Consider the following 12710-nt stretch of genomic DNA (forward strand, 5'->3'; position numbering starts at 1 on the left):
ATTTTGGTTATCTTTCATGAATCCAAATCTTCTGTCTTACTTTTTCTGTTCTACTTTATACTCCACTAATAAAAACTTGCCACATGTTAACATAATTAATTAAATACATAGTATTTAATTAATTAATGGTAATATTAATAAGTCAATAATGATAATATTTAATTAATTATGTTAACACGTGGCAAGTTTTTATTGGTGGAGTATAAAGTGGAGCAGGAAAAGTGAGACAGAAGATTTGGATTCATCTTTATTCACCTCTTACACCATTTTAAATAACTTGCCATCAATGCTCAAAACCAACAAATGTGTAATCCCATTCCAACATATGTAAAATTCGTCATTTTACCTAGAAAACCATGGCTTAGATAATTGTATTACATTTTGTTTACTGTAATTGAAAATCATCCTCAGTGAATTTTTATTTTGGTTGGTTGGGATAGATTTAAAGGCAGAAACTTATAAAATATCTACCCCTACCACAAATAACATTGTTCAAGATCGAATATAGATTAAAAACCTTAAAAAGAATCTCCTTCAAAAAAAATAAAAAAGAAGAAGAAGAAAACCTTAAACGGAATCCATCACAATGTTGCCCGCTGGCCCCTTCTTGTAAAGCTGTTGGGCCAATATTCCCATCTCTTCCATCCCGTCCTCTGTGTTGGTATATGGGCTGTGGGGAGAGAGATGGGCTTGACCTATTAAAATCTTTTGGGTAATAAGTTTCTTCTTTATCCAGCCAGGAAAAGAAAAACGAAAAACGAAAAAGTAAACACAGGACTGGAGTATTACAAAGACTATGGGGACATTTGATAGATGTATTTAAAAATTGAAAATTGGTATTTGAAAATATTTGTGCAAATATGTGTGGGTGAAAAAATATGTAAAAATACGTGTAATATTGTTAAAAATTGAAAATAGTTGTTTGGAAACACAAACCAAATACCCTCTCTGGGTTCGTTTGTTACTACTGTTTAAACAATAGTTTTCAGTGTTTAAATAATATTATATGTTTTTTTATACACTTTTTCACTTACATGTATTTTCAAAAAATAGAAATAACATTACTAGAAATTTCTTACCAAACAGGCCTTATGTATTATTGAATTTTGTGGAATGCTATTATTATTGAATTTTGATTAAAAAAATGTTTCATTATACATTTCCCCAACATTTTTTTTCTTTTTTTTTTTTTAGGTAAACAATTTTTTTTTTTTCAATATGAATACTATGCCATTAATGTCTTTTCAAGGCTATGGACCTATGGTGCCGGTATTGACTTTGAGTAATTTCCACAACCTTTGCTTAGCAGTTAAGACATCCACAACCAATGGTGTTAGGGCTGAGATTGGCACAACACAAGGTCCTCATTTTTTGGCTCTCTTTTCTTTTTGGTCTCAATCTTAACAGTCAAATCACATAAATTCGGATAGTATTTGTATTGATCCAGTCAGAAAAAAATAATCTATAACTATTGGACTGTAAACCATCAAGACAGTTGTTTCATAAATTCACAGCTAATTTCAACCAATAATCCTGCGCACGGGACCAAATTATATCATATAAATGCAATTTCAACCTTGAAAAAGATCGAGCAACCAATAGAAAGACTAGGGATGATAATTGACCCCGTGAAGATATGTCTATGTGCATCAAGAATTTAAAGTTAGAAGTGACAATGAAATTTGTACACGAGAGAGGCACGGGATGTGAATGAGAGGGAGAGTTTTCTTTGCTCTGTAACCTCAAATTTCTACAATCAAAATCAAGTGAATCCGTGAGACTAATAAAGTATGATTGACATTTTTTATCTATATATAAGACTCGTCTATGAATGAAGGCAGTGACTTATTACCATTGTTGGTTGTTATGGGCAGCAATTACTCTCTACATGGCTAACAACTGTTGCTCCATTGAAACAGAGCCCAAGACCCTGAATGAAGGACAACTTAACCGTGCCAGGGTAAAATTACCTTACTTTCTCTCATTTGTTATTGAACCATTTATTGCATCTTAGTTTTTTATGCTTAGAAAGGGTAGTTATATGCATTACCTTAGCAATTGATTGCATGAGTAATTCTCATTTGGAATGCTGCTTTATTCACTTCATACTTATAGGAAGATGATTTGTTTTAAGTTGAGCTTAATGACTTCATTACCTTAGTCTAAAAGATAACCATTGATCAAATGGTGGGAAGAAGTCTATGAAAATTATTCAATATTTCAAGAGTAATGTTCTCTCATTTTACATGAATGGTGAATTCTACCATAAATTTAAACGTGTAGCTTCTCTCTGGTGGTTTTGAGCATTGAAAGAGACATGATATTGAGAAGTGTCTTAAAATGAACACATGTCAGTCTCGTGTCCTATCCTAGGCTCATGTTCGTAAGAGGGAAGCCTTATCTTAAATTTAATTAGTGGGATTTACCGCTATGTAAGGGTGAATTACAAAATAATTAGTCAGAGTTTACAGCCCTCAACCTAATTATAAGCTAAGAGGGAAAAAAGTCACATCTATCCAGGGCTTTACTGCATTAGAAAACCTAATGGCACAAGTGAGAAAAATGAGAATATACACTAGAAAATTCTTAAGATTGTTTGTTTCATCAAACAATCATCTTGTTTTCACACTAGTCTTTTTTAAGTCTTAACATTTTCTGATGCAGGAAGTGGCTGCAGATGTTGTTCAAAATATGGAACCAAATGAAGCGTCAACTATATTCAATGAGGTATGTGCTTCAATAACATACGTATCTGAAGTTTGAATAAACTACTTTACAATAAGAATTCTAATTTTCTGACCATACTAACATGCTGCTTCTAAAAATTCAATGCAGAAATTAATACTAAGCCCTCAAATAAAGGATCAAGAGCGAGAAAAGGAGGAAAAAGAACTTCACGAGCCTGTTGAGAAGGGTGACATTATTGAAAGACCTTGCCAATGCTTGTGCCCTACTGCCATTTTAGAATCCCCAGATCAAATGAGTCTTAAGGAGCCCCTCTCAGCTCCATTTTGAAACCATCTTATTGATGAGATGGTCTTGTAGATATGTGGTCTCTAGTTGTCATAATTCTTATGTATAAATTATAATCATATTATTGTGAGATAAAGTGGTTATAATTTGCAATAAAACTGTATCTTTATGGGGTGTGAGAATTTTTCTAGGAGATCTACATTGGGCACCTTAAAAGGCAATTAATACTGATATAAAGGTGCTGCAACCAAATCCTCTCTTTTTATTTTTTTATTTTAAGGTTGCTTTTGGCCTTCTATGAAAAAGGCCGTATTTTTTTTTACTATTCAACTTATTTTCGTTACTATTCAGCTTATTTTTGTTATTATTCATGAGTCCCATTGCACTTTTTGATACTATTCATGTGTTTTACTACACTATTTCAACTAATTTTTAACTTTATCTACATTACCTTTAACAAAAAGTTTTTAGTTTTAACTAAATAAACTGTTTTCAAACAGACTCTGACATGCATGGATTTTGTGAAGGCAAGACCCTTCGAATCCATCACTGTCCAATAAGAGCACATCTTACTCACACATCAACTAAAAGCAACAATCCCTTACCACATGTTAAATATAGTATGGCTCAAGAGGGTTAGTATTGTAGCAAATACGATTACTTAATAATTAATAGCAAAAAGTTTTCAGTTTCAACTAAATAAATTGTTTCCAAACAGATTCTAAGTGACATGCATGGATTTTGTGAAGGCAAGACCCTTTGAATCCATCACGGTCCAATAAGAGCACATCTTACTCACACATCAACTAAAAGCAACAATCCCTTACCACATGTTAAATATATTATGGCTCAAGAGGGTCAATATTATAGCAAATACGATCACTTAATAGTTAATAGCAAGCAGATTAGTCCATGTTAATTTAGTGCTCTATAGTATATAAACTTGGGAAAAGTTAATGGATGGCCAAGGAAACTTGTTTATAAAACATTTTTAAAAACTTTTGAAAAGAAAAAACAATTAATTTTTTTAATAACTTTTTATTGCAAACCTGTTTTCCGCATGTTATCCAACGTTAAATTACCTCGAAAGTAGGAACAAGCAGCACCAACGGTAATAATGCACCTAAAAAAAAAAAAAAAATCTAATGTCAATAAATCCAACTTTGCCTTCTTCTTTATTTTTAATTTTTTAACTTCCTCTTAAAACAAAATAAGATAATATATAAACTTATAAGGGTCCAGTTATCAGGAAACAAAATAAGATAATATATAAACTTATAAGGATTCAGTTATCAGGTGTCTTTAGGGCATTTAATAATGAGACATTTTAAGAAAGTTTTGATACTATTTTTATAGAAAATATAAAAAATTAAAAAAAAAAATTTGCTTTTGTATTTTCTTATAAAAAACTTTTGAAAATATTTCCTAAACGAATGCTAACAAGAACCAGGGCCTAAACCCACAGGCCCATGAGGTAATGAAACCTTACTATACTATACTTTAGCCCACAACTTCACATATTTAATATCTTGCCCACATATTATCACAAAATTACAATTTAGACTCATAATTTAACATAATTAAAACTTTATCCACATTCTTTCATGAAATTACACATTACATATTAAAATTTTTACTCTCATGCTTTCACAAAATTTCACTTTAGACCTACAATTTTCACATTTTCAAAATTTTATCCTCATACTTTCACAAAATTACACCTTAGGCCCCTACAACTTCACATATTTACAATTTTACCACATTTTAAATGAAATTACTCTTTAAACCCTAAGATTTCATATATTTACAATTTTGCCTGCATATTTTCATTAACGTCACATATTTACAATCTTGCCAGCACTTTTTTATTATTTATTTATTATAATTACACTTAGCCCCCTCCAATCTGACATAATTACACTTTGATTCTTCCAAAAATTACCAGATTGTCTTATACCTCACCCAAATGAGTGTAATACCCCTAAGACCATTACATATACCTTCTAAGCACTAGCATCTGATGATGCAAAAAAAAAAAAAAAAAAAAAACTTATTTTACATCATCAAACACTACTTTATCTATTTTACCAACTCATCTTACATTCCAATTTTTATTTTTACATACAGCCCAATAAAGTAATACAAACTATTTAATAAAATAATAAAAAATATTCTTATCTCTCTCTTTCCTCCCATTATTTTTTTCTCTTCATACACAACCCCAAGACTAAATATATATATATATATATATATATTTTTTTTTTTTTACAACTTGTGAATAGTAAGGTTGCATATATGCAACCTTACTATTTATAAGTTGCAAATTTTTTTAGGTATGCAAACCCGGATGGAGTGGGTTTTTGCTCTCTTGGGTTGTAAAATAGCAACTAGGGGGGTGTTTGCACCCCCAATGCTAGTGCTCAAGAGCATTAGCATTTAGGGATGCCCAAAAAAAAAAAAAAAAAACTATTTTGTATCCTCAAACACTACTTTATCTATTTTACCCACTCATTTTACAACTCATCCTACATCTAGTTTTTATTTTTACATACAACCCAATAAAATAATATAAATTACCTAATAAAAGAATAAAAAATATTATTCTCTCTTTCTTTCCCCCATTCACCTTTTCTCTTCACACACAACCACATATTAAAATAATATATATATTTTTACAACTTATGAACAGTAATGTTGCATATATGCAAACTTACTCTTCATAGGTTGCAAATTTTTTAAAGTTTACAAACCCGGATGAAGTGGGTTTTGGGTGGCTTAGGTTGTAAAGTAGCAATTGGGGGGTGTTAACACCTCCCAATGCTACACCCCCCAATGCTAGTGCTAACAATTTTCTCTTTTTAAGGTGGTGCTATAAATTAAGGATACAATTTGACTTATTAAATCAAGCCTATTTGGTATAACGATTTCATTCCTAGTAAGTTTCTAGTTATATTGGACAAGAGGTGTTTAAGCCACTCATTAAGAAGGCTTTAAAGAGATTAAACCTACATTGAAAAATAGTAAAGAGTTTAAGGTTGAAAATGGTTAGATTCTCTATAAAAGTAGCTCGACTACATTATTAAATTCTACCTTAACGAGTGTCCTTCGATACACCTTAACATGATCTTATTTCTAATTAGTTTTTGTTAAGGCGCCACATAGTAATTTGTTTTCTCTCATGGTACTTTAGTCTTAAGTTCTTGTGATTTTTAGGTGTAATAAGTTTATTGGTAATTTTATTATTGGAACCTTGACACCTTGTAATTGTGAGAGAGTTTGGATTCGGATTATTTCAAGTTGCGTTTCTAATGTTGCGTTTTTTTTTTTTTTTTTTTTTTTTTTTGGTTCAGCCTACAATGGTTGACCGGTCTTCTGTGAACAGTGCTCTTGTGCACTGTTTACGGATCCCACAAACTCCACTTTTTATCAACTTTTTCATTAAAAATAGGTCCCACAATACTATTCACACATTTAAAAATTATTTTGCTACAGTGTTTTCAGTTTTCAGTTTTCAGTTTTCAGTTTCAGCAAAATAAGTTCAATCCAAACAGACCCTTAGTATCTTTATAATTGTAAAGGCAAAAGTAGCGTGAATGAGTGATGGCAAAGCAGCTGACCAAAACGGAGTAGGAAGAGGGTGTTTTGGTCATTTCCACCAAAACCCTTTCCAAGATCAAATTTGAATTTGGAAATAGGTTTTAGGGTTTCAAAATAAAAGTTCCTTTGTTTCATTTTTAAAAAAACACATCGTTTTCGTTTTTGGTTCCATTTGGTACTACAACTACAAGCTCTGCGCTGAGCTCTGCTTCTATAACTTTTGGGAGGGAAAATTAGCTCAGCAAAAAAAAAAAAAAAAAAAAAAAAAAGGAAAAAACCTCAATATCAAAACATTACAAACCAACCCATTTCACCAAAACCCTAATCTCTCTCTCGCCAGGTACGCTTTCTCTATCTATCTATAGTTTTTGTTTGGTTGCAGAGAAAAACGAAGGAAAAGAATAGAAAATTGAGTTTTGATTTTGTCGGGTCATGATTTTTGAGTTTTCTGAAGTTTTACTGTTTAGCTTAGTGAAGAGCTTGGTTTAGGAAGAAAAAAAGCTGTGAGAGTGTTAACTTAGGTACTCAATAGTTCGTAGGTTCTAGATGGTTCTCTTGCTTTTCTTCTTCTTTTTTCTCGCAAACCAAACGAGAGGGGATTGCTTTGAAGGTTTATTTATTTGTTTATTTGTACGATTGGTTTGTATTTTGTTTGCTATGGTTGCTGAGAGAATTAGGAAAAATGTATGTAAATGGTAGTTTGGATGATTAGATTGTATGTAAATTGCTGCTTAGGGTTTTTGGTTGATTTGAATACTGAATGAATTTTAGCTTCCCAAGCAGGATTAACTTTACTGCTTCTTCACCTTTTTAAAAAAAAGAGCGTGTAGTCCTTGTTCGGTTGATTATATATTGTGTTGCTGAGAAATATAAATGGCTGACCCTAAATAATCTATTGAGGATCTATAGCTGACCCCAAAATTTCGAGACTAAGCTTGGTTGTTGTTGTCGTATGTTGCTGAGAAAGAAATGAAAAGGAATGCTAATTTAAATCATTGAATGAAGTAGTTTTCATTTGTGAGCTCAGGAATAAATGGATTTTTTGTTTTGGTTTTTTGGGTTGTACTGTGCCCTGTGGAATGACCATACTCTAACTTGAGACTAGAACCTTTATTTTGGTCTACTTGTAATTTTCGTAGAACCTAAATGGAGGGGTAATTAGTTTTGTGCTGGTTTGCAGAGGCTGCATTTCATTCTAAAAATATTGTAAGATGAGCACCACAGTACAGAGAACTCCCAGATCTGGGAGGCAGTCGTTGTTTTTTCAAGATTTGGCATCTCCAGTTTCTGCCCGGAGAGGGAAGTTTTCAAGTCCAGGTCAGGCAGCAGCAGTATCTGCTCTGTGGCGTGAGAATTTTGCAGGGTCGGATCTTCCACCTCCTCCTGTTTTCACCTTGGAAGACCGGTCAGATTTTTCTCCTGAATCTGGGATTCCAGATTACCCATTATCTCCAGAAGCCAAATCAGACCCCAGAACTCCTGTCCAGAGTTCCGGTCGGGACATCTCAACTCGAGGGAAAAACAAATCAGAGGCAAGCACTTCTTATGCCCTGATGGGTGCACAGCAAAACCAACAGGGTTCAGTGGGTTTGAATTGGTGGTCACCTGCAAAGAGTGGCAGTGAGCAAGAAGATAAAGGTAAGAGTTCGCCTGTTGAGGGTGTGGTTCAGCCTGGTGCTTTGATCACACTTCCACCCCCAAGGGAAGTTGCAAGACCGGAGGTACAGAGGAATTGCTTGCCCACAGGTGACCTCAATGAGGAAGAATGGGTTACTGTCTATGGGTATTGTTTTATCCTTTCTTTTGTTTCATACCTGTCTGTTACTTATAATCCAAACATTTCATATCAAGTGAAATCTTTAGAAAATGATGCTTTCCAGAAAGATAGTCTACAAATTGTCATTGTAGCCAACAACATAATTTCCGCTGATTGCCTCAATAATTAAAAGGTTGATGGAGTTGGGGCCTTGAAAATAATTTTATACTTGAGTCTGACATGCTAGAAACACTTTTTAGTTATATGGGTTACATAAGATTTCTGTCTTAAAAAAGAACTATACAGATTGGTTACTAGTCCATATATATTTTTATCAGAACATCATTACATGAAATTTCCATTAATCTTTGAAGCAATTGAATTTTATATGCTTATGGCAGTCTCTGCTTAATCTTATACACTTTTTTGTATGCTAAACCTTTTGTATAATTCATCTTTTATTGGTAAGTTTACACATGCAACCCACAAACTTCCACTTCACCCTTTATTATAGGAGGAGGAGGGTGCTGTCTGAGCTAGAGCTCATTAGCTATACAATTTATTTCTTCAAGAGTTAAAAACACATATTTAGATCATCGGGTCTTACAACACATCATTCTCATGGTTAAAGTAAGGTGAAAATACCATTTTGGCATCATTGTCAATTTGGTCCTTATATTTTGGTAGCAGTCAATTTGGTTTCTATTATTTTTATCTTGCAGTCAATTTAGTCCCTATCATCAACTCACTAACAGAAATTGATTGTAAGTTGAAAATAACAAGGATTAAATTGATAGGTACCAAATTGATAGTGATCCCAAAATGTAAGGACAAAAATGGTATTTTTGCCTTAAAGTAATAACTAAAATGATATAAAGTGATAATATAGTGATCTTATATTATTCATGTTTGGTACATTGGCTTTGTACTTCCTTTATGTTTAACAATATAAGAGAACAACATGGACTTTAATGTTCCTGGTTGTCCAGTGGGAAAATGAACACTTTGTTGTTGTGGATTTGTTGAAAACAGAACATGAATTACTTTTTTTATCAAATACAACAGACTAAATTGCCTACTTGATTTGATTCAATGATTTATAATACTAAAAATGTTGTTGATTGGTCTCTGGTTGAATTTTGTCCTGATTCTCTAATATTTTCACAATTCCTACAAGCTATTTATTGGTATGCTTATAAAGTTGCAGAAATTTGTGGAGAGCATTTTTAAATGAAATAGCTATGCAATTTATATTTATGTTTTTAGAGCTGGTTCCAGCTATAGACTTTGTAAAAAGCCCTCATCTTAAAGTCATGGTGTTAATTATATTTAAAATTGAAATGAGATAAAGGATGCAAACTCTATGAAGTTAAGGATGAAGTAAAAGAAAATCAAGCATGGGGGATTTGTATTATGTAGCTTGAAGTTGAATAGGGTGGCTTGAATAGGCCATAGGGGTTCTTGGAATTTTAATCAAGGTAGATCCAAAGAGAAAACTGTAATGAATGAGGGAAGAGAATGAGAAGTAGTTGTGGATATAACATTACTAATTGGATGTTGATCAATGAAAATTGGATTGGAATTGACCCTTTAGTGTGTGTGTTTCGATGACCTCATTGCATTGGCTTATGTTACTAAAAAATAAGTTGGATAAAAGTCCAAAGGCACCTAGAAAAAGTGAGGCTTTAAGAAGTTATACATAAGCTGGTACTGAAAATAGACTGGATTTTAAGTTAAAGCAAGTAGGCACAGTAGACTATGTTGAGGGAGACGCCAGGGGTTCAGTAGAAATTGACAAGAACAAAATGAATAAGTCATCTAGGCAATATTGCTATATATTAATTTGTAGCTGGTTATACGGGGAAATTGAAGCATCTTTAGGGCTTGTACTTTGTTTCTACATGATAGACAAGAGACTCAAGGTTGAGCATGCCTTAAGGTGTTTTCCACCTCTCAAATGTGAAGTTCTACTGTTTGAAGCTTCTAGGTCTGCATCTAGGCGTCTTACTTGAGGCTTAATCCCTTTAAAGCAATGTTTGTGATATTTCCTTAGTTATCGATTCTTTATTTATATAAAATGTGCTCATATAAACATTTATTTATTTTTTATTAGTCTTATATAAACACTTATTACATTGTGGGCCTATAATACTGTTCTTTTTTATTTCCAGGTTTTCCCCATCTGACACGAATTTAGTTTTGAGGGAGTTTGAAAAGTGTGGTGTGATTTTGAAACATGTTCCAGGTCCAAGAGAAGCTAACTGGATGCACATTCTATATCAGGTTCTCTTTAACTGTTGTTTCAAGTTTGATAAATTTGGTTTTCTATCATATGACATCAACAATCTCTTCTTTCTGCCTTTTCTTTGGGCCTTTGATGTTACTATCACTTTGTCAAGTGAAAAGCACATTTTTTTTCAAGTTTCGTGATAAGAATTGTATGACAAATGGGAAAATAAAATAACTCAGAAGGTGATAGAAATAATCATAATAATAAATTTTGATAAGTAGTAATAATTATAAAATGGCTGGCTGAGCATAACTAATTTTAGTAATTGTTTTCTGTTGACCCTAACCCTACAAAGGCGTCATCCGTTGTAAACTTTTCCTTTGCTTTGATTTGCTAAATCTGGAAAAACCACTATCCATTCTTGTTGTGTTCAAAGCTGGCTTCTTGTTGGCTGGATGCTCCAGTGGATTATGCACGTGCCACAAGTGTATAATATTGATCCTTCCATTTTATATGCTCTTAACTATAGGGTAGAAAGTAGAAACTCTTGACCTGATCTTGCACTTCAATGGCATGCAATCTTAAGCACGATCATGTATGTTATGTTGATGTGATGATAAAACATGGTTTCGTGGATTCATGATTTGCATATAAACTATTTCTTAACTGGTCATGTCACTGTATGAAAAACAATTCTTGTAAATACATGAAGTCAATAATCTTATTCGTGTAGTTAATTAGGAAAACTGTGTCCATGTTTTTTACATAAAAAAGTCTTAATTACATCTATAGTGTACATACACTTTCAAGATGAAATCACATATCTATATCTAACTTCTGATATTGGCTTGAGGACATCTGTTGCACTTGAGGTATTATAATATGTGAAACATGATATGGACAACCTTGTGTAGTGTTCGATTAGAATTTTGAAGTACTTTATTGGTAACACAAGCAAAATTTGCCTTCCAAAGTGGTCCAAGCAAAGTTTAGATATGATGTCATCTCTAACAATGATCTTGCCCCTTTGTTGGTCTTGTGGTTCAGTAATGCTTTCTAATCTGCTGTAGGGGTTATAATATCCACTCTTGTTTCTGGCCTCCCCCGACACCCTCCCTCTCCTCAGGTTTGGAGTTTGGGAAAGTGTTACTGATTTGGTTGCCTTTTTGTTGGTGCAGAATCGATTTGATGCTCAGAAGGCTCTCAGCAAGAATGGCATGCAAATCAATGGGGTACTAATTGTAGGTGTTAAGCCATTGGATCCAATGCAACGCCAGGCTTTGAGTGAAAGGGTCAACAATCAGGGATTCATGACTTTACCTCCTCAACCGTCCACAAAATCCTCAGAACTGAACACATTGAAAGCCCCCTCTCGCCCCTATTATCTTCAAAATGGCAGTACCAATACTCGGCAGTCAGGAGGTGCCATTGCTTCCCCAACAAAATCTTTGGTGTCTAAAATCATGGATCTGATGTTTGGAGTTTAGGTTGGTCAACTGATTTTATGCCATCTAGGTTATAAGCCAATATGCTACTTCCAAGGCAATTTACTATACATATGAGAGTTTCAGCACTCGTAAGCTTGAATCAGGTTTTTCTTTTGCTATTTTTCTCCTGGTGGGAAATGCTTGATTTTTTCTTTATTGAAATTGTACAAGACTGAAAGTACCATTTACCCTGGATAGTTCATTTGTGAAAGTATTTAAAGAGAAGAATTTGAATTTCCATGTTTAGTTGTGTTTTAATAAGAATTTCCATGTTTAGTTTAAATGGCCTGACTAGGATATAAAAGTAGAAATTTTCTAATCCATGAAATTCACGGATGGATTAAAACACTATTAATGTAAATTTGAAATAATCAAAGTGTAACATGTTATTCGATATAAATTATAAAGTATTTCATTTGGATTAAGTTGTTCGAAAGTTCAAATACATAATGGTTTTAAATGTTAATGCAGCCCAAAACTCAAACCCATCATACTGGCTCGATAAGCATGATGTTTGTCAGGCTGCTGATTTTCACACATTGAATCATCTCTCTCTACGTGCATATATATATATATATATATATGTATACACACACACACACTCATACTTGCATATCCTTCGAATGGGTGTTCTGGATCTTGCACTGAACTCCTGGTCTATTTTGTT

At 33.1% G+C, this 12710-nt stretch overlaps 2 protein-coding genes across 2 annotated transcripts; both read left to right on the forward strand.

The window, feature by feature from the left end:
• The first annotated feature begins 1832 nt into the window (after positions 1–1832).
• Positions 1833–3295, forward strand: LOC115992597. Its single transcript, XM_031116821.1, has 3 exons — positions 1833–1960; positions 2665–2727; positions 2836–3295. The coding sequence occupies exons 1-3, from the start codon at positions 1889–1891 to the stop codon at positions 3013–3015; spliced, it is 315 nt and encodes a 104-aa protein (XP_030972681.1). The 5' UTR covers positions 1833–1888; the 3' UTR covers positions 3016–3295.
• A 3379-nt stretch (positions 3296–6674) lies between these two features.
• On the forward strand, positions 6675–12289 carry LOC115992188 (nuclear pore complex protein NUP35). Its single transcript, XM_031116276.1, has 4 exons — positions 6675–6910; positions 7751–8353; positions 10498–10609; positions 11735–12289. The coding sequence occupies exons 2-4, from the start codon at positions 7782–7784 to the stop codon at positions 12041–12043; spliced, it is 993 nt and encodes a 330-aa protein (XP_030972136.1). The 5' UTR covers positions 6675–6910; positions 7751–7781; the 3' UTR covers positions 12044–12289.
• The last annotated feature ends 421 nt before the right edge of the window (positions 12290–12710 follow it).

The sequence above is a fragment of the Quercus lobata genome, chromosome 5 (assembly GCF_001633185.2).
Source record: "Quercus lobata isolate SW786 chromosome 5, ValleyOak3.0 Primary Assembly, whole genome shotgun sequence".
Taxonomy (NCBI): Eukaryota; Viridiplantae; Streptophyta; class Magnoliopsida; order Fagales; family Fagaceae; genus Quercus; species Quercus lobata.

Coding starts and splice junctions, on each gene's coding strand:
- LOC115992597 (XM_031116821.1), top strand. CDS start 1,889: ATGGCTAACAACTGTTGCTCCATTGAAACAGAGCCCAAGACCCTGAAT. Junction 1,961..2,664: donor GACAACTTAACCGTGCCAGG/GTAAAATTACCT, acceptor TTTCTGATGCAG/GAAGTGGCTGCAGATGTTGT. Junction 2,728..2,835: donor CGTCAACTATATTCAATGAG/GTATGTGCTTCA, acceptor AATTCAATGCAG/AAATTAATACTAAGCCCTCA.
- LOC115992188 (XM_031116276.1), top strand. CDS start 7,782: ATGAGCACCACAGTACAGAGAACTCCCAGATCTGGGAGGCAGTCGTTG. Junction 8,354..10,497: donor GAATGGGTTACTGTCTATGG/GTATTGTTTTAT, acceptor TTTTATTTCCAG/GTTTTCCCCATCTGACACGA. Junction 10,610..11,734: donor GGATGCACATTCTATATCAG/GTTCTCTTTAAC, acceptor TTGTTGGTGCAG/AATCGATTTGATGCTCAGAA.